The sequence below is a fragment of the Eubalaena glacialis genome, chromosome 11, assembly GCF_028564815.1.
Source record: "Eubalaena glacialis isolate mEubGla1 chromosome 11, mEubGla1.1.hap2.+ XY, whole genome shotgun sequence".
In the NCBI taxonomy this organism is placed as follows: Eukaryota; Metazoa; Chordata; class Mammalia; order Artiodactyla; family Balaenidae; genus Eubalaena; species Eubalaena glacialis.
This window is the reverse complement of record NC_083726.1, coordinates 17,496,069-17,519,897: the sequence shown is the minus strand read 5'-3', so window position 1 is coordinate 17,519,897 and position 23,829 is coordinate 17,496,069. Positions and strand designations below refer to the sequence as shown.

At 41.2% G+C, this 23,829-nt stretch overlaps 1 protein-coding gene across 1 annotated transcript in view; it reads right to left on the bottom strand.

The window, feature by feature from the left end:
• ALDH1L2 (aldehyde dehydrogenase 1 family member L2) overlaps positions 1 to 23,327 on the bottom strand; it is a 57,954-nt gene extending 34,627 nt beyond the window's left edge. Inside the window, exons 1-4 of the mRNA XM_061206536.1 lie at positions 23,180 to 23,327; positions 8,205 to 8,349; positions 3,528 to 3,762; positions 1,644 to 1,809 (exon numbers count right to left, since the gene is read on the bottom strand). Of these exons, the coding sequence (XP_061062519.1) occupies positions 1,644 to 1,809; positions 3,528 to 3,762; positions 8,205 to 8,349; positions 23,180 to 23,227 (594 nt within the window). The 5' untranslated portion in view covers positions 23,228 to 23,327. The remainder of the gene's footprint in view (positions 1 to 1,643; positions 1,810 to 3,527; positions 3,763 to 8,204; positions 8,350 to 23,179) is intronic.
• Between the last annotated feature and the right edge of the window lie 502 nt (positions 23,328 to 23,829).

Genomic DNA, 23,829 nt, shown 5'->3' with positions numbered 1-23,829 from the left:
GTTTAACTGAAGTTTCTGTTTAACAGAATTACTACATATAAATCTGTCCAGAGAGTCGGACTTTGATAAAATAACTACCATTTCTTTGGATCCATAATTAGGCCAGGCAGTGTGGTGGCTACTTTATGTAAAATATCCCTTGCAACATCATACCAGCCCTACAACGTGGGTATTATTAGTCCTGTTTTACAGATGAGGAAACTGAGGCCTGCAAAAAGCCTCAAGCAACTAGCTCGAGAAAAAGCAACTAGCTCAAGATCACAGAGATAGCTTGTAGGTGTTAGAAGCAGGATCTGCATCCAGGTCTATCTACTGCCAATATCCAGCCTGTACTTTTTAAAATGACCCCTTTATTTAAGCAAATTTCAATCTCTCCTTGGTGTTTCAATGGAAATTTCAGGAATATAATTGTAAAATAAGTCATTGTGGGTTATTTCTGCTCATCATGATGATTCTAGAAAGTCATATTTAAGGAATTCAACTGGCTTTCTAGTTTAGGACACCTGGAATAAAAAAACAATTAAAACTGTCCATGAGTTTGATTGCCTTTGGGATGTGTCTTACATCCCCTTCCATGCCATATTTATGTTTACCTTGAGTTGAGAGCCTCTCTCCTTCACTGGGAGACCTATGTGAGCTCAAGTTCTCAGTTTTCTCTCTAAGTACTCACAGCTAAGAACTCCAACTTCCACAAGAGCACATGGTGGGAGCCACCTGGGAACAGGGCCAAGTTTACAGCTCATTCATTCCACCTATTTCTGGCTATAATATCACCAGGTACAGGATCCAGCCTTGCTCGAATGCTACTGAACACACAAAATACTATTTTGATTATAATGATCATTTTGAGCACCTACTGTGTGCCAGATGCTTTATACAAACGTCATTTAATTTTCACAACAACCCTATAAGTCAGGCAGTATTATCCACATTTTATAGATAAGGAAACCAAGGCTAAAGAGGCTAAGTGACCTGCCTATCATACAACAAATAAGTGGTAGAATGAGAACTACTCTCTTAATCGTTAAATGATACAAAGCACTGCTCTCCTCTCTCCTAAATCAATGGCTGCTTCTTTATATCATCTTACTGTCCATCTCTGTGTTGTACTTCTACTGTATCAAACTATAGAAGACATTAAATGACATTGAAATTATCTTTCAATGTTTTTACAGGTTAATATATTTTTTCTTTGTGGTGCACATGTTTTGAGCCTTTAATCCAGAGCATATCTGAACAAATAAAGCAGTGTTAAATTTCACCCTTTTACATAGACTGATTTTAAATGTTTTTGAAGAAAGCCCAAATTACATATCAAAATTTCTTAAGATTCTGCCGCTTCTTTACAATTAGTCATTATAAACAGGGTTGGAGATTCAAATATTTGGTAAAATGAATGAAGGAGTTTGATTACTACTTTACCCACTTGATCACTGCTCTCAGAAGAACAAGTCAGATTCATAGACTAAGAAATTCTAAAGTGCAGATTTCCACCCTCAAAATACCATCCTACTGGCAAATACAAAATCTAATTTTATTTTGGGGCTTTTTATTTTTAGTACAAATTCACAGGAGCAAATTCTCAATAAAAGAAGAACTTTAAAGCTTTACTAAATTCTCCTTGATAGCATAAATATACTGACCATGGCCTTGATTCCTTCAGGAAAAAGAAATCGATTATAAAGTGCATCCACTGTATCATTGGGTTCGACATCACATGACCTCTGGAGAAGGATGGGTCCTGTGTCTAAACCATCATCAGCCCAGAAAACAGAAAACCCAGCTTTCTTATCTCCCATGATTAGAGTCCTAGGAAAAGAAGAGTTTCAACTTAAAATGTTGGTTAACTGTATCATAAGGTGATAAATTAGTGACATTAAAGTACAAGGTGTTTACAATGGAAAATAGACAGTGAATGAAACTACTGTGAAAATTACAGCAGAGCTGGGAGATGTAAACACTCATAAAAAGCAGAACTTAATGGTACTGCTACTTTATACGTCCTCATCTCTGTAGTCTTTCTTGTTAACACATGCTAATGACTTATCGGCTACTCAAAAAGGCATTAGAGACCATCAGTACTACCCCTCACTGATTCCCAGGTGTCGGCTTTCTACTGCAGCATCAAGTAATTTTGCCCACCCATGTCCAGTTCCTACATCGTACCTGACCCTGTATTAGGCAGAATAAGATAATGGAAGATAAAACAGAAGATGATCAGTGCAATGTGAAAAGGAGAACTGATTATTAATTTAGGTTGTGTAGTTCAGGTACAAGCATCACTTAGAGCTAGAATTAGTTCTAGATTAGCTATAAATTGTAGTAAAAGATGGTTGATTAATTCAACTATTTGTATTTTGTATTCTATAAATTTAGCCTAAGAGGAAATGCTGGCCCTACAGACCTTATAATACATACAATAAACCAGATATATGGAAATACGTACATAAAAGAATATCAGAGAGCAGGCTAATATAGACAGAGTATGAACTGGTAGGTCAGCCAGGCTCTCCATCTAATCATTTTTACCTCTCTGAGCTACTAATCAAGCAAGACCTAAATCAATCAACCAACCAGTCAATCAACCACTCTTTTCAGAAATATTGAAGAATTAATCGGCATTGTGTTATCTAAGAGCCTTGAAAATATTCATGTATTTTGACCCAATGATTCTGCATGTGCAAGCAATGTGAATTGAGAGAAAAATACATGTTTAAGTACAAAGATATCTACTATAGTACAATTTACAAGAGCAAAAAAGAAATCAATTCATGTAATTGGTCTTAAAATACAATGAAATGCTTTTTTACCACATTTAAACTAAGTATAGATTTTCTGCCTATCTGATAACTTGACACTAAGAGACAGCTGGGAGATGTGCAGGTAAAGGAGAAAAGGTAGAGAAGGTGGGAAAGGCCCACCTTGACCCACAGTATAGTATGCCTATAGGACTGGGCACCTACAGTATACCAGGCAGTGTTCTTGATACTGGGACATACGGCAGTAAAAATGTTAGACCAGAGTCCTTTTCCCCCTCAAGAGGCTTAAAGTAGAATGGGGGAAGTCACACCATGAGAAAGATAATTTCAGGTAATTCAGCATTTCCTGAAATGCACTTGAGATATTCTACACAAAAAAAAGTTCTACGGCCAAATAAGTGTGGGAACACTTTGTACTCAGAGTCCCTCTTGGAGATTATGGTGCCCACATTAAAGCACATATTAAAATCTCTAAGTCCTGAGATAAAGAAATCCAGCATAAACCAAACTTGTCTGACCACAGGACCTTTGCCTGCTCAATACCTAGTTACATCTGGTAGAGCCAGTACTCCATAGATTATTCTTGGGAAACGCTGTTCTGGCTTATGCAGTACCTCTAGATCTCAGGGGAGTTTGTGCAACAGTAGCAATCAGTCGGGACCTCACAATTGTTCAAGCATACCTAGTTCCTTGATCACCTAGGTAAAACACAGAACGATTACAAGCAGTGGAAATGGGCCCATCTTGGTTATTTTTAAAAAATCTCACCAGTTGATAGCAGAGGCTCCTCTGTGTCTGGGAAGGACAGACGGGTGATAAATGATGGAACCATGTTTAGGGCTGTCAATTACATCCATGGGGATGAACTGTGTGCAGAAGGGAAGCACGTTTAGCTCAGCATCCACGGATCTGTAGGCCTCCGCCACCTCCTTTATGGTCTTGCCCTTGACTCTCCATCTAGGGAACTTGAACACAGGGGTCCCATTTTTCTCTGCAGCCAAAGCTGAGCATGAAAGAGAAGATTATTTTCATCAAAAAAGTTTTAGCCATAATTTTGTATTACTATGGATCCACACATTGTAATTTCATGAAACATTTACAAATAAAACATGATAAAGAACAATTTAGATTCTGACCAGGATTTGACATGATACAATTTTATCAAGATGCATCCATTTTTCTAATGTGATTTTTATCTATATATTTAAGGCATAATATGTTTCAACTCAGAAGTTTGTGGCTAGACAACGTTTTGAGATTTTAACTGAAGCTGCTTCTTTTATAGATCAAAAATTGTACCTTTATTACTGATACAGCCATTTAAAGGACATTTGCTTGTTTGTTTCTTAAGATTTGGAGCCAAGTGCCAAAACATCACCACCCCAATTAGACATAGCCTCTGGTACAGATGGAAAACCTTGATTCCCTTCCCACACCTGTTTCCTGGGAGGGAGTCCCTTTTATCACAGGGCAAACTGTAGACTGGAACACATTCTCCCTGCCAAACAGGCAGATCCCAAAAGATAAATGGAGAAAGTGATAGGGATAGAATAAGATAGTTACACAGCTAGAAATCCCACTAGGGGAAGATAGATAGAGAGAGACTTCAGGAGATCACCATAAGCTAGACACCAACCAGAAAATGCCCAGACCATTGGGCAGTTAAGCAACAATCAGAACATTTTGAAACTAAACAGACTTACTTAGGCCAATACCACAGAAAAACAGATATAAGCCTGCATTTGGCCTTGGGAGGTCTATAAGATAACAGACTCTGAGAAAAACTGCATTCTTGCATGTAGCCAAGACAGGTAAACAGGTGAAAGGGGAAAGAAACTAGGTGGAAGGGGACATTATACCGGAACCTGAGACGAATTACCATATTTTAGTATATGTTACCACCCTTTTGCTAATATGCATATGATTTAAATAGCACCATGACAGTCCCGGTTAGACCATGTAGGATCAAAGGAGGAACTAATGATGTAAGCCTTGACATCTACACAAAATGAGGAAGAAGGTGGTCTTCTCCCCTCCCATTTTTCTTTGACTATAAAAATGTAGCCCTCTGGGGACTTCCCTGGTGGTCCAGTGGTTAAGACTCATGCTCCCAATGCAGGGGGCCCGGGTTGGATCCCTGGTCAGGGAACTAGATCCTGCATGTGTGCCACAACTAAAGATCCCGCATGCCGCAACGAAGGTCCCGTACTCGGCAACGAAGATCCCCCACGCCGCAAGCAGTGCTGCCAAATAAATAAGTAAACATTAAAAAAAAAAAGTAGACCTCTTTGTTATTGGGGCCGCGCTCCCTTGCCGGCCTGCTTGTATCTCTCAAGCCTCCTATGCTGATAAACTCAGTCTTTGCCTGCCACTTTGCCTCACCCTGAACTCTTTCTGTGCTGAGACAAAAGAACCTGAGCTTCAGTAAGTCCTGACACCAGGTAAGCGATTTCAATGAAAAGACAGTGGGTTCAAGTCCCCTCCTAGGTCAGGGATTGTGGTTCAAGTCCTAGTCTGAGGTGTCGCTGGGTTCGAGTCCCATATGAGGAGGAGTGTGGTTTCAAAAGTAGCTGAGTTGAGCTGCGTCTGTCTAGTTCCTCCTCCTAAATTCGCCCATAAGATAAGTTAGTGGATGAGAGAGGTGAAGAGTGGAGAATCCATGCTCCCCGTAAGGGTTTGCCCTACTGAAGCAGATCCCAGGCTCTTTGCTCAGGAAATGTTGTCCCTTCTGAAAGGAGTAACTCCATCCTACCTCTGTGTGAAATGGAATGGCCCTCCAAAGTACAGACAGCACAAGCCCATTTTTTCCATAATAAAATAGCACTTTTACTAACCATATACCTTACATATATTAAGTATATATATATTTATTCTCCATTAATAACACAAAGAAACTACATTTTCAGCGATATCCATAAGTCTTAACTAAGGCATTTTACCTGCATGTTCTGGCTTCCTTTCCTTTCTCCCCATCTAATCATCAACATTCATAGACTCTGGAGGGGATGATGCCTCCACGAAGCCTAAAGGCCAAAGCCTAACAAGTCCTAAAATGGCCCTGGCCTTCAAGGTGATGCTTTAGTCAATCCATTTGGGAGAATCTGAGAGACCAGTATAATAATGTTTACAAAATGTAAATGTTCCTAAAATGTTCAAAAAGCTGTGAACAAAACAAAATGTCAGATGATAGGAAAACGGGTAAATGGTGGTGAAAAAAATGTGGTGAAATTGGGAGAAAATTGTGAAAGGTTAGACTGGGAAAGAAAAATGGGGTGGAAGAGACTTAGAAGTCTTCATCTGAAAAATCCACTCCACCGAGACAAGCTTGAGGCATTCAGGTATTGCTCCCCCATATTGATTTTTGGCTGCCCCAGGACTATTTTTTGTTGCTCTAGTTGACTATACTGACAACAAAAATCGCTGCTGTCATTATTGATCCTTTTTATGAATCAGGTGCCGTGCTGAGCACTTTACATACATTATCTCATTTAATCCATGTGAGATGGGTATCACTGAACTAAGCTTAACGAGTTTAAGTGACTTGTCCAGGGTCACACAGATATCAAGTGGCAGAGTCAGAACTAGTTTCATGATTCTCGAACATACACTGTTAACCATATGCTGGGACCAGGCACCAGGGAAAAGTTCATTTCCCAGGAAACACTCTGAAAGGAGGTGTAAGAGTCCCACGCTTGCAATTCTTCTGAAGTTCACGTACATGGTAGAGACTCTTAATTGCCCCCTTTCCTCCTTTACCAAGGATTCCTCTACTTTAGCTGAACACATGGCCACCCCGAATAAAATCTATATTTCTCAGCCTGTTCTGCAAATAGATTTGGCCTATGACTAAGTTCTAGCCAACAGGATACAAGTGGGAGGAATATGTAAAACTTCTGGATTATGCCCTTAATAAAGGCTTGCCCTCTGCTTCCCATCTTGCCCTTTCTGCTTGCTGGAATGCAGAGTTGATAGTGGGGGCTGAAGGCACTACCTTGGACCATGAGATGGAAGCCCAGTGTTGATAATGGCAAGACAACAAACAGAAGCAGCCTTCATTGTGATAAATACCTGGCTGCCACATCAATGTGCTGTGATGGTCAATCCAAACTTGAGAAAGGGACTTCTATCTTATTTAAGCTAATATTATTTGAGGTCCTCCTGATTCAACAGCCAATCTGATACCCCAAATATAAGTCCTTCCAAACATCCCACACACAGAGCTGGGGGGAATAGATAATGATGAGACAGGTAGTCCCAGCGACGGGAATCTGTCCCCTTCTGCCCTTGGAGCCAGGTATGAATTCATGAGGCAGATTCCCTCAGAATTTCCCAGGTTGAGATAATCTTTTTCTGAAACACGGATAATTTCTAAATCAAGTGGTTAAATCCATGTGCATATGTGCTCTTGGCCCAACTCTTTTTTAGCTTGACTCTTTTTTTTTCTTCCAGTTTTACTGAGATATAATTGATATACAACACTGTGTAAGTTTAAGGTGTACAGCATAATGATGTGACTTACATACATCATGAAATGATTATCACAATAAGTTTAGTGAGCATCCATCCTCTCAGATAGATACAAAATTAAAGAAAAAGAAACAAATTTTTCCCTGTGTTGAGAACTCCAGGAATTTACTTTCTTAACAACTTTCACATATAATGTACAGTGGTGTGAATTATATTTATCATGCTGTACACTACATCCCTAGTCCTTATTTATCTTATAATGGGAAGTTTGTACCTTTTGACTGCCTTCATCCAATTACCCCAGTAACAAGAACTAGAATGAACCCCAGAGCTGATTCCTCCAAGAAAGAAAAGTAAAATTTTAGGGTTATCACAGATATTGTTTCCCAACCAATGTATTGCATCATACCAGTGATTTATAAAGATTCAAGTCATAAGTCACGATTTCTAGATGCTAGTTCTTATTCCCTACCTGTAGACTGTTTCTTGCACTCTTTTTCAACATAACTATAGCGTGAAAATCAGAATCACGCTGTAGGTGTGCTCTGAGGATGGCTATTTTCTTTACCTACCTTAATAACCAAGCAGTCATAGCTATAATTTGTTCTGAGATAAATGTATTCTTTATGACCCCACATCAATTGCTATTGTTGGGTGTGGCCTTCCCTGCATTCCTATTGGCACCTCTGCAACAGACACTATTCTAGATGTCCCATAGCACCTTTGGAAAGTCACAAGTGTAATTCAGGAAAAACACATGCTTGGAAACTCCTCTGAGGGACCTGGTGATTACCATGGAGGTAAGTGGAGAAACCCTTAGTACAACAGGGGCCTGCATCTTTGTCTTGAGGCCCACAGAGAAGGGAGAGTTTCTGAGTCTGTATCCACCACACAAATAGACTTGGCCTGAGAAGGCTTTCAACAGGCAGAGTGGAGGCCAGTGCAGTCCTTGATCCAGTTGTTCCAAGATACACTCACCCAGTGGGTCAGCTTTTCCATCCTTATCTGGAACTGTGAACACTCCCACAACTCGGTGGCCCTCTTTGCAGAGGTGGCTGTAGACTTCTTGTCCAAAGAGGCTCTGACCAATAAGTGCCACCTTCAGCTTGTTTTTGAAATAAACCTGCGAAACAATTCAACAGTGACAGGTATTAGTATGGATAGAAGACATATGGATAATAAACACTCTTTTTTCAATCATACAAGATGACTTGAGCATTACAAAAGGCTCAAAGATCTACACAGTAAAATAGTTATTGACATACACTGAACTCAGACTACATGCTATATAGACAGTAGTGAAAATAATTTCACACCTAAGTATTCCTCATTTTCCCTTTGCTCTAACTCCCTTGATTATTCATTATAATCATTGGGATTGCATATATTTTTACAAGGCATTTCAACTCCTTGATGAAATGAGGCCAGATGTTAACAAATAAGCATAAGTTTCATAGTTAAAAGGGGTGTAATTCTGAGCAAGATCTATTTCAATATGACAATGCTTTTATGCCCTGCAATTTTTTATGCCCACCTCCAAAAGAGGCCAAGAGCTAACATCTAGTATAACATAGGGGTCAAAAGCAGATCCTAGACTATCTAAGGTGAAACCTAGTGTCACCCACCCCTTATTAGTTGTGTGACCTTTAGCAAGTAACTAACTTCCATTTGCCTTTTTTTCCCCTCATCTGTAAAACTGGAATAACACCAACTCACACAATTCTGATCAAGGTAGATGACAATATGCATTAGGCTTAATGCAGTGTCTGACACAAAGCACTGTTTAAATAAAAGCTTTAATAATGTTTTAAAGGCTTTCCTATATACTAGACAATTCTGTGTTTTTTCACACGGTCCAGAATTCTAAAATCCTTGGTAAGTGGCATAAACTCATTTGGTCTCAAGACGTGGACTGAACTAATGAAATGTTCTTTATAGTCCTTGTAGGTTTCTTATAAGTTAACGTAGTCATTTGGCTTCAAACTTGACCTGAACTGATAATGTCACTTATAGTCTTTACTTATAGTATATTGTATTTTGCTGGAGAAAAGTCAACGTGCTTCATTACAGATACTATCCCAGACCCTGCTGTAAATTGTGTGTAAGGTCCTATGTACCATACTGACCTTCTCAAATGTGAATAATTCTGAACCCCACATTTGGCCCCGTAGATTTCAGATAAGGAATTGAGGCCTGCACATAATTTCATTTATTTTAATCCTCACAACTATCCTGTTTTCTTATCCCCCATTTTGTACCATCTTATGAATGAAGAAACCAAGACTTAGAAATATCAAGTATATCTCCAAGGTCATACTAGCAAAACAAGGGAGGGGTAGGATTTGAATCCAGGGCCATCTGACTCCAAAACCCGCAAATGTACTTAAAAATAAAATGAGCCACTACTGCCCATCTCTTCCATCTCCTTTTTTAGAACATTAACACTGATGCACAAAAATGCAGTGATTGTCAATAAATATAAACACCACATAGATAAGAGTGGCACTAAAGGAGTTAAAGTTTTTAAGGACTGTCTTTAAGCAATTATGCCTTCTGTAAATTCTCCCAAGATGAAACATTTTCACAAAGCTTAAGGTAACATGTTGACATGATGATTGTTAAGACGGTGATGAAGAGCCACCAGGTGAAGCAGGCTAGATGCAGGATTGTGCATGTAGAGGTAATCAGAGGGTCACGACCTCCTATGAGCTTCCCGTCTTGGCAAAGAACCAACCCCAGTTCTCCAGAGTTCTTTCCATCTTTCATTCCTCCACGTTAGAATACATCTCCACAGGATTTGGATTTAAAATATTTTTTCTTCAATCTAAATGGGATTCATTAATGTTCCAGAAAGTCATTCTAAATTAGTAAAGCCTCACTGTTAAAATCTGACTATGAGGAAACAATTTCCCCTTATTTCTCACTTTCTTAAGGGCATAGATGGCATCGCTTTTTAGGCATGAACTTAAAAGCGTACAGGTTCAGGGACCACCCCTGGTGGCGCAGTGGTTAAGAATCCACCTGCCAATCAGGGAACATGGGTTCAAGCCCCGGTCTGGGAAGATCCCACATGCCCCAGAGCAACAAAGCCCGTGCGCCACAACTACTGAGCCTGCGCTCTAGAGCCCGCGAGCCACAACTACCAAAGCCCACGCGCCTAGAGCCTGTGCTCCGCAACAAGAGAAGCCACCGCAATGAGAAGCCCGCGCACCGCAACGAAGAGTAGCCCCCGCTCACCGCAACTAGAAAAAGCCAGCGTGCAGCAACGAAGACCCAACGCAAAAAAAAAAAAAAAAAAGCGTATGGGTTCACATCTTCCCTGTGAGCTGATAATTAAACAATTAAGGTTTTGGTATAAAAATTCTTTTCCATGGCCAGCCAAAGTTTCTATCCCAAAAGAGCCTAGAGCTTCAACGTCTAATAGATTCTTGCAAACAAACAGATTAACTCTGTAAGAACAGCACAATTTGCCTGCAGATAATGCATGACTATTTCATTTCCTCTCATCAAAAATATCAAAATGTTCTGTAAGTATTCTATCTTCAAATCCTATAATTAATGCTGTTGCTTGAAATAGAACTGACGTGTTGGCTATCTTACAAAATTTGGCTTTACCTCGTACCATTACCAACACCAAATATTTTAAGACTTCTAAAATTATTAGTCTTAAAACATACAAGAGCCAAGAGGATGAGGTGACTCAATTGTAATGTGCTCTCAGCTGTCATCTGGTTATTGGGAGTTCAATTCTAGAGTCAACACTGCCCCAGAAAGACAGTGTTTAAAGAAACCATGTCAGTATCTCTGGAAATTCTACATTCACTGAAACACTTTCTGAGCTTAGTGGTAAAACTGAAACTATAAAGGTGAGTTTCTAGCAGTGAGAAAAATTTCAGAGTTTAAGATTTTAAGTATTTATAATGAGTTAGTATAATTCCAAAGAACTGGACTGGGATATTTCACCTTAGTCTTATTTCTCCAAGTATGATCTGAGGACTGACTGCCCGTGTTGGCAGAATCAGCTGGGAGGAAATGTTAAAAATGTGGTTTCCTGGGCCCCATCCCTGATCTACTGAGTCAGACCCTCAGGAAGCTGGCACTAACTCAAAAGCATATGAGGAAGTTTGGATCCTGCCTCTGCACCTTATTAGCCCAGGAAGCTGCATTCGAACAAGCTCTCCATTGATTGACAGGCACACTAAAGTCTGCGAATCTCTGCTGCACAGAGTGTGTGTCCGCCCCCTACAAAAAAGATTTTGCCCTGGGGAGTTTGGGTCAGGAAAAAGTGGTGGAAGTGGGGTGGTGAAAAAGACAAAGGCCCTGGGGCTTCCCTGGTGGCGCAGTGGTTGGGAGTCCACCTGCCAGTGCAGGGGACATGGGTTCCATCCCTGGTCCGGGAGTATCCCACATGCCGCGGAGCAACTAAGCCCGTGCACCACAACTACTGAGCCCGTGCGCCACAACTGCTGAAGCCCGCGCGCCTGGAGCCCATGCTCTGCAGCGGGAGGGGCTGCCGCAGTGAGGGGCCCGTATGCCGTGGCGAGGAGTGACCCCTGCGAGGACCCAATGCAGCCAAAGATAAAATAAAGTAAGTGAATAAAAAAAAAAGAAAGAAAGGGCTTCCCCGGTGGCGCAGTGGTTAAGAATCCTCCTGCCAATGCAGGGGACATGGGTTCGAGCCCTGGTCCGGGAAGATCCCACATGCCACGGAGCAACTAAGCCCGTGCGCCACAACTACTGAGCCTGCACTCTAGAGCCCATGCTCCGCAACAAGAGAAGCCACCACAGTGAGAAGCCGCGGAGCAACTGAGCCCGTGCACCACAACTACTAAGCCAGCATGCCACAACTACTGAAGCCCGCGCACCTAGAGCCCGTGCTCCGCAACAAGAGAAGCCACCGCAATGAGAAGCCCGCACGCAGCAGCAAAGACCCAACGCAGCCAAAAATAAATAAAAATAAAATAAATAAATTTATTTAAAAAAAAAAAAAGAAAGAAAATGCATGGTATTAAAAAAAGAAAAGATACAGCCTGGAGTCAAATCACTGCTCAGTGGCAGCTCTGAGATTCTAATCTAGTTATTACCCCAGTGCCATTGTTTTTCTATAACACCAGCTGTGCGACCTTGAGCTCAGCCTCATCAATTAAAATCTGAATAATAATAGTACCTATCTCACAAGGTTGTTAGGAGGATTTAGTGGGATAAAGCATGTAATGCATTAGTGCAGTGTGTGGCAATAACAAAGGCTCAATAAATGTCAACTAGTATCATTATTATACCACAAGTAATACCCAGGTAAATAAAAATGATGATAATGGATCTTTCCTACTGGGAGTGTACCATGAGGCAGGCACTGTATTGAGCCTTTTTCACCGATTAAAAAAAATGTATCAAATCCTTATCATATGTCTTTAAGCCTTACTGTGATCCATTTTACAAATGAGAAAGGGCTCGGGGAAGTTAAGTAACCTGTCCACGGACAGGGCTAATAAGGGGCAGAGGAAGGATTCAAACTCAGATCTATTTCGCTTCAGCAGATGTGCTTCTATGGCTTTCCTATGTTGATGGTTCCCCCCCCCCTTCTTTTTTAAAAGGAAAATTTGGCGATAGTTTGACAGGTCAATTATGGGAAATAGTTCCATCAGACTTCCTAAGGGAATATCATGGTGGTCCTGACAATGGGAAACAGCACCATTCATTAAAGAGTTAGGCTGATGACCAGAGAACATACTTTAAGGCACTCTCAGTGCCTTGTTATATTGGTGAGAAAGAAGAAGGGGGCATAAAATGACCCACAGCATTTCTAAATCCGGGTGATAAGTGCTGTTATCTTGGGGTTCTCTAGAGATAACATTCTGCATTAGAAGAGCCTTTTGCAGGGAATAGAGCTTTTGTTTCTTAAACTATCAAATATTGCATTCCCAGGCTATCCACATCCTGGTGAAAATTCTTCGGGAAGCAAGTTAATATGGACTCTGATTATGCTCCAACGATTTAAAGAAAAATACACACAGTCTTCTCTGGAAAACTTAAAGGCACAGTGCTAAGAGTCTGTGCTGATCCGAAGCCCTTTTGTGAAGCAGATGCTACCTTAATAGAACCAACTGAGCAGGATGTAAAATAAGGTCAAAGCTGTCCACATTAGCAATTGTGAGAACTGGCAGTTTTCCCAATGAGAACTGGAAAGGAGAAAGGACCTTCCCACAAAAGAATAAAACAAAATAAATTTTTCTGAGACACTGAGATGCCTAACTCTTAATGGACCATTTGGCACATGGTTCTCCAAATCGTGCCTGATGGTGCGCAAGATCTGTTCACCAAGCATGTTTTGAGCATTTGCCAAGCTCTGGGCACAGTGCATGGTGGGGCTGCAATCAGTGGCCTGGCAAAGAGGATTTTATTTGGCCCACAGAGCATCTGCAGAAGAACTGTGATAAGATTTTTAGGAGGTTTCACATTAGCAGGCTGAATTTCTGACTTCTCTTTAAAAATCTGGAGGTTTGTCAACCATGGTCGACATTCCCATGTGGGAACGGTCGGCTGGAGCTGAGCAGGGGCTGCCCCCTTTAACTCTGAACATGGTCTTTCACTCCTTCCAGCCCAAATGCTACATTTGTCTTACCTGTTTGGCCTCGGGGGGGGGGGGTCTGTTTGGGATCCCTAAGCTAAAGGCACAAGAGTAGTCCCTGCCCTAGTTTGGTTGAGTGCCTTTTCATATTTTATTGCCCACTTGTATTTCCCTTCCGTTATTATCCTTTACCTAAAGGCAAGTTTAATCATCTGTCCCACTAATCTATGGACTCCTTGAAAGCAGGGACTATTTATCTCTTGTTTATTGTTTTATCGTTTTTGGCTGTGAGACTCTAAAAAAATTATGTAACTTCTCTGGGTCTCAGTTTCCTGATTCGTAGAACGGGCATTATAATAGTACCCACTTCACTGAGATGTTATGAAGACTAAATGGAGTGTCGTGTGCGGTGCTTCTGCGCACGTCTGACTGAGGTACCCGTGTAACCGTTTCTCACTAGTATCTGATGGGCTGGGTGTGAGGCTTCTGTACGCAGGCCCTACAAGCAAGTGAGACTGGACTAAGCACAAAGGAAAAGAAAAGGTTCAACATCAGTTGTCTATGGAAAATGAAGAGATGATCTTCTAGCCCCTGGCAACACCATTCTACTTTCTGTCTCTATGACTTGGACTATTGAATAAATTCCACTTGGGAGGGAGGGGCAAGATGGCGGAAGAGTAAGACGCGGAGATCACCTTCCTCCCCACAGATACATGAGAAATACATCTACACGTGGAACTGCTCCTACAGAACACCCACTGAACGCTGGCAGAAGACGTCAGACCTCCCAAAAGTCTGAGCCGTGTGGATGAAAGGCTCTTGGTGCTCCAGCCAGGCATCAGGGCTGTGCCTCTGAGGTGGGAGAGCCAACTTCAGGACACTGGTCCACAAGAGACCTCCCAGCTCCACGTAATACCAAACGGCGAAAATCTCTCACAGATCTCCATCTCAACATCAAGACCCAGCTTCACTCAACGACCAGCAAGCTACAGTGCTGGACACCCTATGCCAAACAACTAGCAAGAGAGGAACACAGCCCCATCCATTAACAGAGAGGCTGCCTAAAATCATAATAAGGCCACAGACACCCCAAAACACACCACCAGACGTGGACGAACCCACCAGAAAGACAACATCCAGCCTCATCCACCAGAACACAGGCACTAGTTCCCTCCACCAGGAAACCTACACAACCCACTGAACCAACCTTAGCCACTGGGGACAGATACCAAAAACAACGGGAACTACGAACCTGCAGCCTGTGAAAAGGAGACCCCAAACACAGTAAGATAAGCAAAATGAGAAGACAGAAAAACACACAGCAGATGAAGGAGCAGGGTCAAAACACACCAGACCTAACAAATGAAGAGGAAATAGGTAGTCTACCTGAAAAAGAATTCAGAATAATGATAGTAAGGATGATCCAAAGTCTTGGAAATAGAATAGACAAAATGCAAGAAACATTTAACAAGGACGTAGAAGAACTAAAGAGGAACCAAGAAACGATGACAAGCACAATAAATGAAATTAAAAATACTCTAGATGGGATCAATAGCAGAATAACTGAGGCAGAAGAACGGATAAGTGACCTGGAAGATAAAATGGTGGAAATAACTACTGCAGAGCAGAATAAAGAAAAAAGAATGAAAAGAACTGAGGACAGTCTCAGAGACCTCTGGGACAACATTAAACGCACCAACATTCGAATTATAGGGGTCCCAGAAGAAGAAGAGAAAAAGAAAGGGACTGAGAAAATATTTGAAGAGATTATAGTTGAAAACTTCCCTAATATGGGAAAGGAAATAGTTAATCAAGTCCTGGAAGCACAGAGAGTCCCATACAGGATAAATCCAAGGAGAAACACACCAAGACACATATTAATCAAACTATCAAAAATTAAATATAAAGAAAACATATTAAAAGCAGCAAGGGAAAAACAACAGATAACACACAAGGGCATCCCCATAAGGTTAACAGCTGATCTTTCAGCAGAAACGCTGCAAGCCAGAAGGGAGTGGCAGGATATACTTAAAGTGATGAAGGAGAAAAACCTACAACCAAGATTACTCTACCCAGCAAGGATCTCATTCAGATTTGATGGAGAAATTAAAACCTTTACAGACAAGCAAAAGCTGAGAGAGTTCAGCACCACCAAACCAGCTTTACAACAAATGCTAAAGGAACTTCTCTAGGCAAGAAACACAAGAGAAGGAAAACACCTATAATAACAAACCCAAAACATTTAAGAAAATGGGAATAGGAACATACATATCGATAATTACCTTAAATGTAAATGGATTAAATGCTCCCACCAAAAGACACAGACTGGCTGAATGGATACAAAAACAAGACCCATATATATGCTGTCTACAAGAGACCCACTTCAGACCTAGAGACACATACAGACTGAAAGTGAGGGGATGGAAAAAGATATTCCATGCAAATGGAAATCAAAAGAAAGCTGGAGTAGCAATTCTCATATCAGACAAAATAGACTTTAAAATAAAGACAATTACAAGAGACAAAGACGGACACTATATAATGATCAAGGGATCGATCCAAGAGGAAGGTATAACAATTGTAAATATTTATGCACCCAACATAGGAGCACCTCAATACATAAGGCAAATACTAACAGCCATAAAAGGGGAAATCGACAGTAACACAATCATAGTAGGGGACTTTAACACCCCACTTTCACCAATGGACAGATCATCCAAAATGAAAATAAATAAGGAAACACAAGCTTTAAATGATACATTAAACAAGATGGACTTAATTGATATTTATAGGACATTCCACCCCAAAACAACAGAATACACATTTTTCTCAAGTGCTCATGGAACATTCTCCAGGATAGATCATATCTTGGGTCACAAATCAAGCCTTGGTAAATTTAAAAAAATTGAAATCGTATCAAGTATCTTTTCCGACCACAACGCTATGAGACTAGATATCAATTACAGGAAAAGATCTGTAAAAAATACAAACACATGGAGGCTACACAATACACTACTTAATAACGAAGTGATCACTGAAGACATCAAAGGGGAAATCAAAAAATACCTAGAAACAAATGACAATGGAGACACGACGATCCAAAACCTATGGGATGCAGCAAAAGCAGTTCTAAGAGGGAAGTTTATAGCAATACAAGCCTACCTCAAGAAACAGGAAACATCTCGAATAAACAACCTAACCTTGCACCTAAAGCAATTAGAGAAAGAAGAACAAAAAAACCCCAAAGCTAGCAGAAGGAAAGAAATCATAAAGATCAGATCAGAAATAAATGAAAAAGAAATGAAGGAAACAATAGCAAAAATCAATGAAACTAAAAGCTGGTTCTTTGAGAAGATAAACAAAATTGATAAACCATTAGCCAGACTCATCAAGAGAAAAAAGGAGAAGACTCAAATTAATAGAATTAGAAATGAAAAAGGAGAAGTAACCACTGACACTGCAGAAATACAAACGATCATAAGAGATTACTACAAGCAACTCTATGCTAATAAAATGGACAACCTGGAAGAAATGGACAGATTCTTAGAAATGCACAACCTGCCGAGACTGAACCAGGAAGAAATAGAAAATATGAACAGACCAATCACAAGCACTGAAATTGAAACTGTGATTAAAAATCTTCCAACACACAAAAGCCCAGGACCAGATGGCTTCACAGGCGAATTCTATCAAACATTTAGAGAAGAGCTAACACCTATCCTTCTCAAACTCTTCCAAAATATTGCAGAGGGAGGAACACTCCCCAACTCATTCTACGAGGCCACCATCACCCTGATACCAAAACCAGGCAAAGATGTCACAAAGAAAGAAAACTACAGGCCAATATCACTGATGAACATAGATGCAAAAATCCTCAACAAAATACTAGCAAACAGAATCCAACAGCACATTAAAAGGATCATACACCATGATCAAGTGGGGTTTATTCCAGGAATGCAAGGATTCTTCAATATACGCAAATCAATCAACGTGATACATCATATTAACAAATTGAAGGAGAAAAACCATATGATCATCTCAATAGATGCAGAGAAAGCTTTCGACAAAATTCAACACCCATTTATGATAAAAGTCCTGCAGAAAGTAGGCATAGAGGGAACTTTCCTCAACATAATAAAGGCCGTATATGACAAACCCACAGCCAACATTGTCCTCAATGGTGAAAAACTGAAACCATTTCCACTAAGATCAGGAACAAGACAAGGTTGCCCACTCTCACCACTATTATTCAACATAGTTTTGGAAGTGTTAGCCACAGCAATCAGAGAAGAAAAAGAAATAAAAGGAATCCAAATCGGAAAAGAAGAAGTAAAGCTGTCACTGTTTGCAGATGACATGATACTATACATAGAGAATCCAAAAGATGCTACCAGAAAACTACTAGAGCTAATCAATGAATTTGGTAAAGTAGCAGGATACAAAATTAATGCACAGAAATCTCTTGCATTCCTGTATACTAATGATGAAAAATCTGAAAGTGAAATTAAGAAAACACTCCCGTTTACCATTGCAACAAAAAGAATAAAATACCTAGGAATAAACCTACCTAAGGAGACAAAAGACCTGTATGCAGAAAATTATAGGACACTGATGAAAGAAATTAAAGATGATACAAATAGATGGAGAGATATACCATGTTCTTGGATTGGAAGAATAAACATTGTGAAAATGACTCTGCTACCCAAAGCAATCTACAGATTCAATGCAATCCCTATCAAACTACCACTGGCATTTTTCACAGAACTAGAACAAAAAATTTCACAATTTGTATGGAAACACAAAAGACCCCGAATAGCCAAAGCAATCTTGAGAACGAAAAATGGAGCTGGAGGAATCAGGCTCCCTGACTTCAGACTATATTACAAAGCTACAGTAATCAAGACAGTTTGGTACTGGCACAAAAACAGAAATATAGATCAATGGAACAGGATAGAAAGCCCAGAGATAAGCCCACGCACATATGGTCACCTTATCTTTGATAAAGGAGGCAAGCATATACAGTGGAGAAAAGACAGCCTCTTCAATAAGTGGTGCTGGGAAAATTGGACAGGTACATGTAAAAGTATGAAATTAGAACACTCCCTAACACCATACACAAAAATAAACTCAAAATGGATTAAAGACCTAAGTGTAAGGCCAGACACTATCAAACTCTTAGAGGAAAACATAGGCAGAACACTGTATGACATAAGTCACAGCAAGATCCTTTTTGACCCAGGTCCTAGAGAAATGGAAATAAAAACACAAATAAACAAATGGGACCTAATGAAACTTAAAAGCTTTTGCACAGCAAAGGAAACCATAAACAAGACCAAAAGACAACCCTCAGAATGGGAGAAAATATTTGCAAATGAAGCAACGGACAAAGGATTAATCTCCAAGATTTACAAGCAGCTCATGCAGCTCAATAACAAAAAAACAAACAACCCAATCCAAAAATGGGCAGAAGACCTAAATAGACATTTCTCCAAAGAAGAGATACAGATTGCCAACAGACACATGAAAGAATGCTCAACATCATTAATCATTAGAGAAATGCAAATCAAAACTACAATGAGGTATCATCTCACACCGGTCAGAATGGCCATCATCAAAAAATCTAGAAACAATAAATGCTGGAGAGGGTGTGGAGAAAAGGGAACACTCTTGCACTGTTGGTGGGAATGTAAATTGATACAGCCACTATGGAGAACAGTATGGAGGTTCCTTAAAAAACTAAAAATAGAACTACCATATGACCCAGCAATCCCACTACTGGGCATATACCCTGAGAAAACCATAATTCAGAAAGAGTCATGTACCAAAATATTCATTGCAGCTCTGTTTACAATAGCCAGGACATGGAAGCAACCTAGGTGTCCATCATCGGATGAATGGATAAAGAAGATGTGGCACATATATACAATGGAATATTACTCAGCCATAAAAGGAAATGAAATGGAGGTGTTTGTAATGAGGTGGATGGAGTTAGAGTCTGTCATACAGAGTGAAGTAAGTCAGAAAGAGAAAAACAAATACAGTATGCTAACACATATATATGGAATCTAAGGAAAAAAAAAAAAAAAAAAAAGAGGTCATGAAGAACCTAGTGGCAAGATGGGAATAAAGACACAGACCTACTAGAGAATGGACTTGAGGATATGGGGAGGGGGAGGGGTGAGATGTGACAGGGTGAGAGAGTGTCATGGACATATATACACTACCAAATGTAAAATAGATAACTAGTGGGAAGCAGCCGCATAGCACAGGGAGATCAGCTCGGTGCTTTGTGACCACCTAGAGGGGTGGGATAGGGAGGGTGGGAGGGAGGGAGATGCAAGAGGGAAGAGATATGGCAACATATGTATATGTGTAACTGATTCACTTTGTTGTAAAGCAGAAGCTAGCACACCATTGTAAAGCAATTATACTTCAATAAAGATGTTTAAAAAAAAAAAAAAAAGACTAAATGAGTATATGTAAAGCATTTATAACAGTGCCTGGTGCATACAAAGTCCTATATCAATGATACCTATTATTATTATTATTATTTCTTCAGGATTTAGATGAAGTGCTCAGTACATAATACACAATTTAATATGGTTTGAAGTTGAATCTGAAGGTCCTAAATCAAATTAGATGCCAAAGCAGAGGGTCAGGCAATAAGGAAACAAGTTAAGGACCTGGTTGCTAGAACTAGGGTATAAAGCCAGTACTTGGTTTCAAGAAGCAGGGAAGGGTCCAGCCTCTTGAATTGGATCATAAAGTAACCTTAAGTCCTGGAACCAGGCTATGAATCCAGAGCATCAGCCAGGCTTGTCCCAGACACTGGCAAAGGAAATAACAGCTAAATAACAGAGTGCCAAATAAATATGAGGGCTAAATAGCTCCCACCATCGGGAAAAATTAAGAAGCAGTGAGCCAGGCAAGATACTGGAAGTGGACCATAATAACTAATTGACAAAGGGTCTTATTGCTATATATAGTTGCACTAGTTAATAAGATCCAGTCATATCATTAAGCTGAGATCGTTAAATATTTCTAAGTCCATTTCTTTAAGACAGAGAATGGAAAAATTAATTATATCAGGAAGTGTTATGAACTAATTTCCTCCTTGGATTTTGTTAAGTTCTGAGAGATTTTTTTTTTCATTCCTCCTTCATTCTGCTTTAATACCAAACTCAAAAGCACTGTGTGATTTAAAAAAATTTTTTTCATACAAAGGTACAATTTACATACAATGAACACACCATTCTCAATGTAAAATTCTTTGAGTTTGGACAAACACACAGTCATGTAACCACTGTCACAATCAAGATAAAGAACAGTTCCATCATCCCCCCAAATTCCCTCCCATCCCTTTGCTGTCAATTCCTCCCCCTATCTCCAGCCCCTGATAACCACTGGCCTTTTTTTCCATCACTATAGGTTTACTCTTTCCAAAGCGTCAGACAAATGGACTCATATACATATGCAGCCCTTTGAGGCTGTCTTCTTACACTTAGCATACATATTTGAGTTTCATCCATGTTGTTGTATATATTAGTAGTCCATTCCTTTTTTTTTTTTCTGAGTTAAGATTCCACTATATGGATGGATATACCACAGTTTGCTTATCTTGCCACCAGCTGAAAGACATTTAAATTGGTGACTATGAATAATCCCTTTGTAAACATCCATAAATAGGTATTTGTGTGAACATAAGTTTTCATTTCTCTTGGGTAAATACCTATGAGGGCAACTGCTGGGTCATTTGATGGGTTTATGTTTAATTTTATTAAAAAAAAGTCGGTTTTCCAAAGCAGCTGTACCATTTTACGCTCCCACCAGCCATGTCTGATTTTGAACAATTCTTATAGAACACGGTCCAAAGGATGAATCTCCATTTTCTATGGAGTAAAATATCCCAAATTCTTCACTTATTATTCCATGTCTTCCTTTGACCATTGAAGAACCTGCCTTCTTCCCAGCCATATGGCACTGCTCTCCCACATGTATTCCTAGAGATAGACTCAGGCCCCTGACCCCTGACCATACCTGGTGCTTCCCCACAAGGGTGTTTTTGTTTATGTCATTTGCCACCTGGGATGTTCATCTTTTATTACTGAAATCTTATGTAACCCCACTATTGGCATTTTTTCATCCTTCAGGAACCCCTTCTGCTCTCCAAAAAAAGACAATTAAATGAAAGGTGTTGACAGAGGAGGCCAATAAAACAGGCATGCACAAGCCCCTTATTCTCTGTGCCATCCAACCCAGATTCCCGTGTGCCACGTGGCAGGAGAAAGCTAAGGAGGAGTCGAGAGCTCTGCAAAGGACAGCAAGCAAAATATCTGCCAGAGCAAGTTTCTTTTTGCTTATTTAAAAAAAAGTGAATACTCCCAAAATAACTAGAACTGACTGCATGGGATAAAGTGAATTCTCATTACCTGTGGCTGTCTGGGGGACAAAAGCTTTTCCATTTATGCAACTTTGGGCCAGTTCTTGATGCTACTCAAGACTTCTCTCTGCTCCAAGTTTTTTACATCTGGATATGTACACATGCGCATATGACTTTGGCAGAGAAGAGGAATCAAAAAGCAAATTCTTTTATAACACAGCAAACATGCACTTCCTGTAAAAGAGATGATGTACATGGGGTGGACTTTTTCTTCCCTAAACAGCTTGGAGTCTGCCTAGATGCAGGGAGGCATCTCTCCCCAGGTCCCTGAAGTGCTGAAGGCAGCGCCCCATGCAACGTGTCCTCCTTCATTCCATTTCTGGAGAGGCTGATGCAATTCCAAGGCGCGGGGCTGGGCCAGGGCTAGGTTTTTGCACCATAGTTTACTAATGTTCCAGGGTGGCTGCTTCTGCAGCGCCTGGTGATCCTAGAAATCTTGCCGCCTGCAGTCAGGAATAATGAGCCTGCGGTCAACGGCTCGGAGTGCCATTCTCTGAATGGGCCCTGCATGCCAGTCGGGAGCGCTCACACCTCTCAGGCCGCGGAGGAGGACCCGGTTGACTTGATACCACTCTCCTCCAGGAGGTGGTCTCGGTCCTGTACCTCGGCTCCATCTCGTAACCAGGCAGGGATCTCACAATTGAAATGAAAACGGAAAGGGAACCGACTCTGTCCCTCTTGCCGAGTGACTGTTTCCACCCTGTCAATCCCAGCCAGATATCCTCAGCCCCGTCCCGGTAGAAGACAATGGCTAGCTCGACAAGCCCCATTCAGGACCCTCCCCGGACCCTTCTCTTCACTCTCCCGGTTTTAGAAACGTCGTCCTGGCCTTTAGCAAAGTAAACACAGCTGCCCTCCCTCAGCCCCGCCGCCCGGCCCGCCCTCTCCGGATCTGGAAAGCAGCCCCCGGGTGAGAGCCGGGACGCTCGCCGGGGCCGGACTCACCTGGCCGGTGGAGAAGCGCCGGAGCGCCCGGTTGCCCTGCCACAACATGCTGGAAAGGAGCGCTCGTGCGGGCGGCGCGGGAGGCAAGCGGGAGGCACGCGGGGGCGGCTCAGCCTAGGCGCGGCCTGCAGCCTCGGAGTCCCGGGCGAGTCCCGGGACCCAGCTCGCGGCCCCGCCCCCTCATCTGTCAGGGCTCCCGCGGCCAATCGCGAGCGACTGGGCGGGGCGTGCTCCAGTCTCCTGGAGCCGCTCTAGTGCCCAGCCCAAGGGACAGCTTCTGGCGGCTGCCTCGGTGCAGTCTCACTAGCTGTGGGATCTTCTCCCAGTTACTCACACCCTCTGAAGTACATAAGAATCTGCCTTAAAGGTCAGTCTGACACCCCAGGTCATGTCCTTAACACAGTCCTGAGAAGACAACAGCCAAGTGCGTGGAGCCACGAAAGATAAACGGGTGAGGGCACCTTCGCGACATAAGGATCCTAATTCCTATCTTGTAGTCTGATAAGAAGATTTAATGAGAGATTGTGTATAAAGCACCTGGCAAAGGGCTTGGCACAGAGTTGGTCCCGATAGATGATAGACAAATAGATGGGTAGATAGATGATAGACACCCGACAGCCTTTTCCCTCACCTCTCTGAAGAAACGCTCA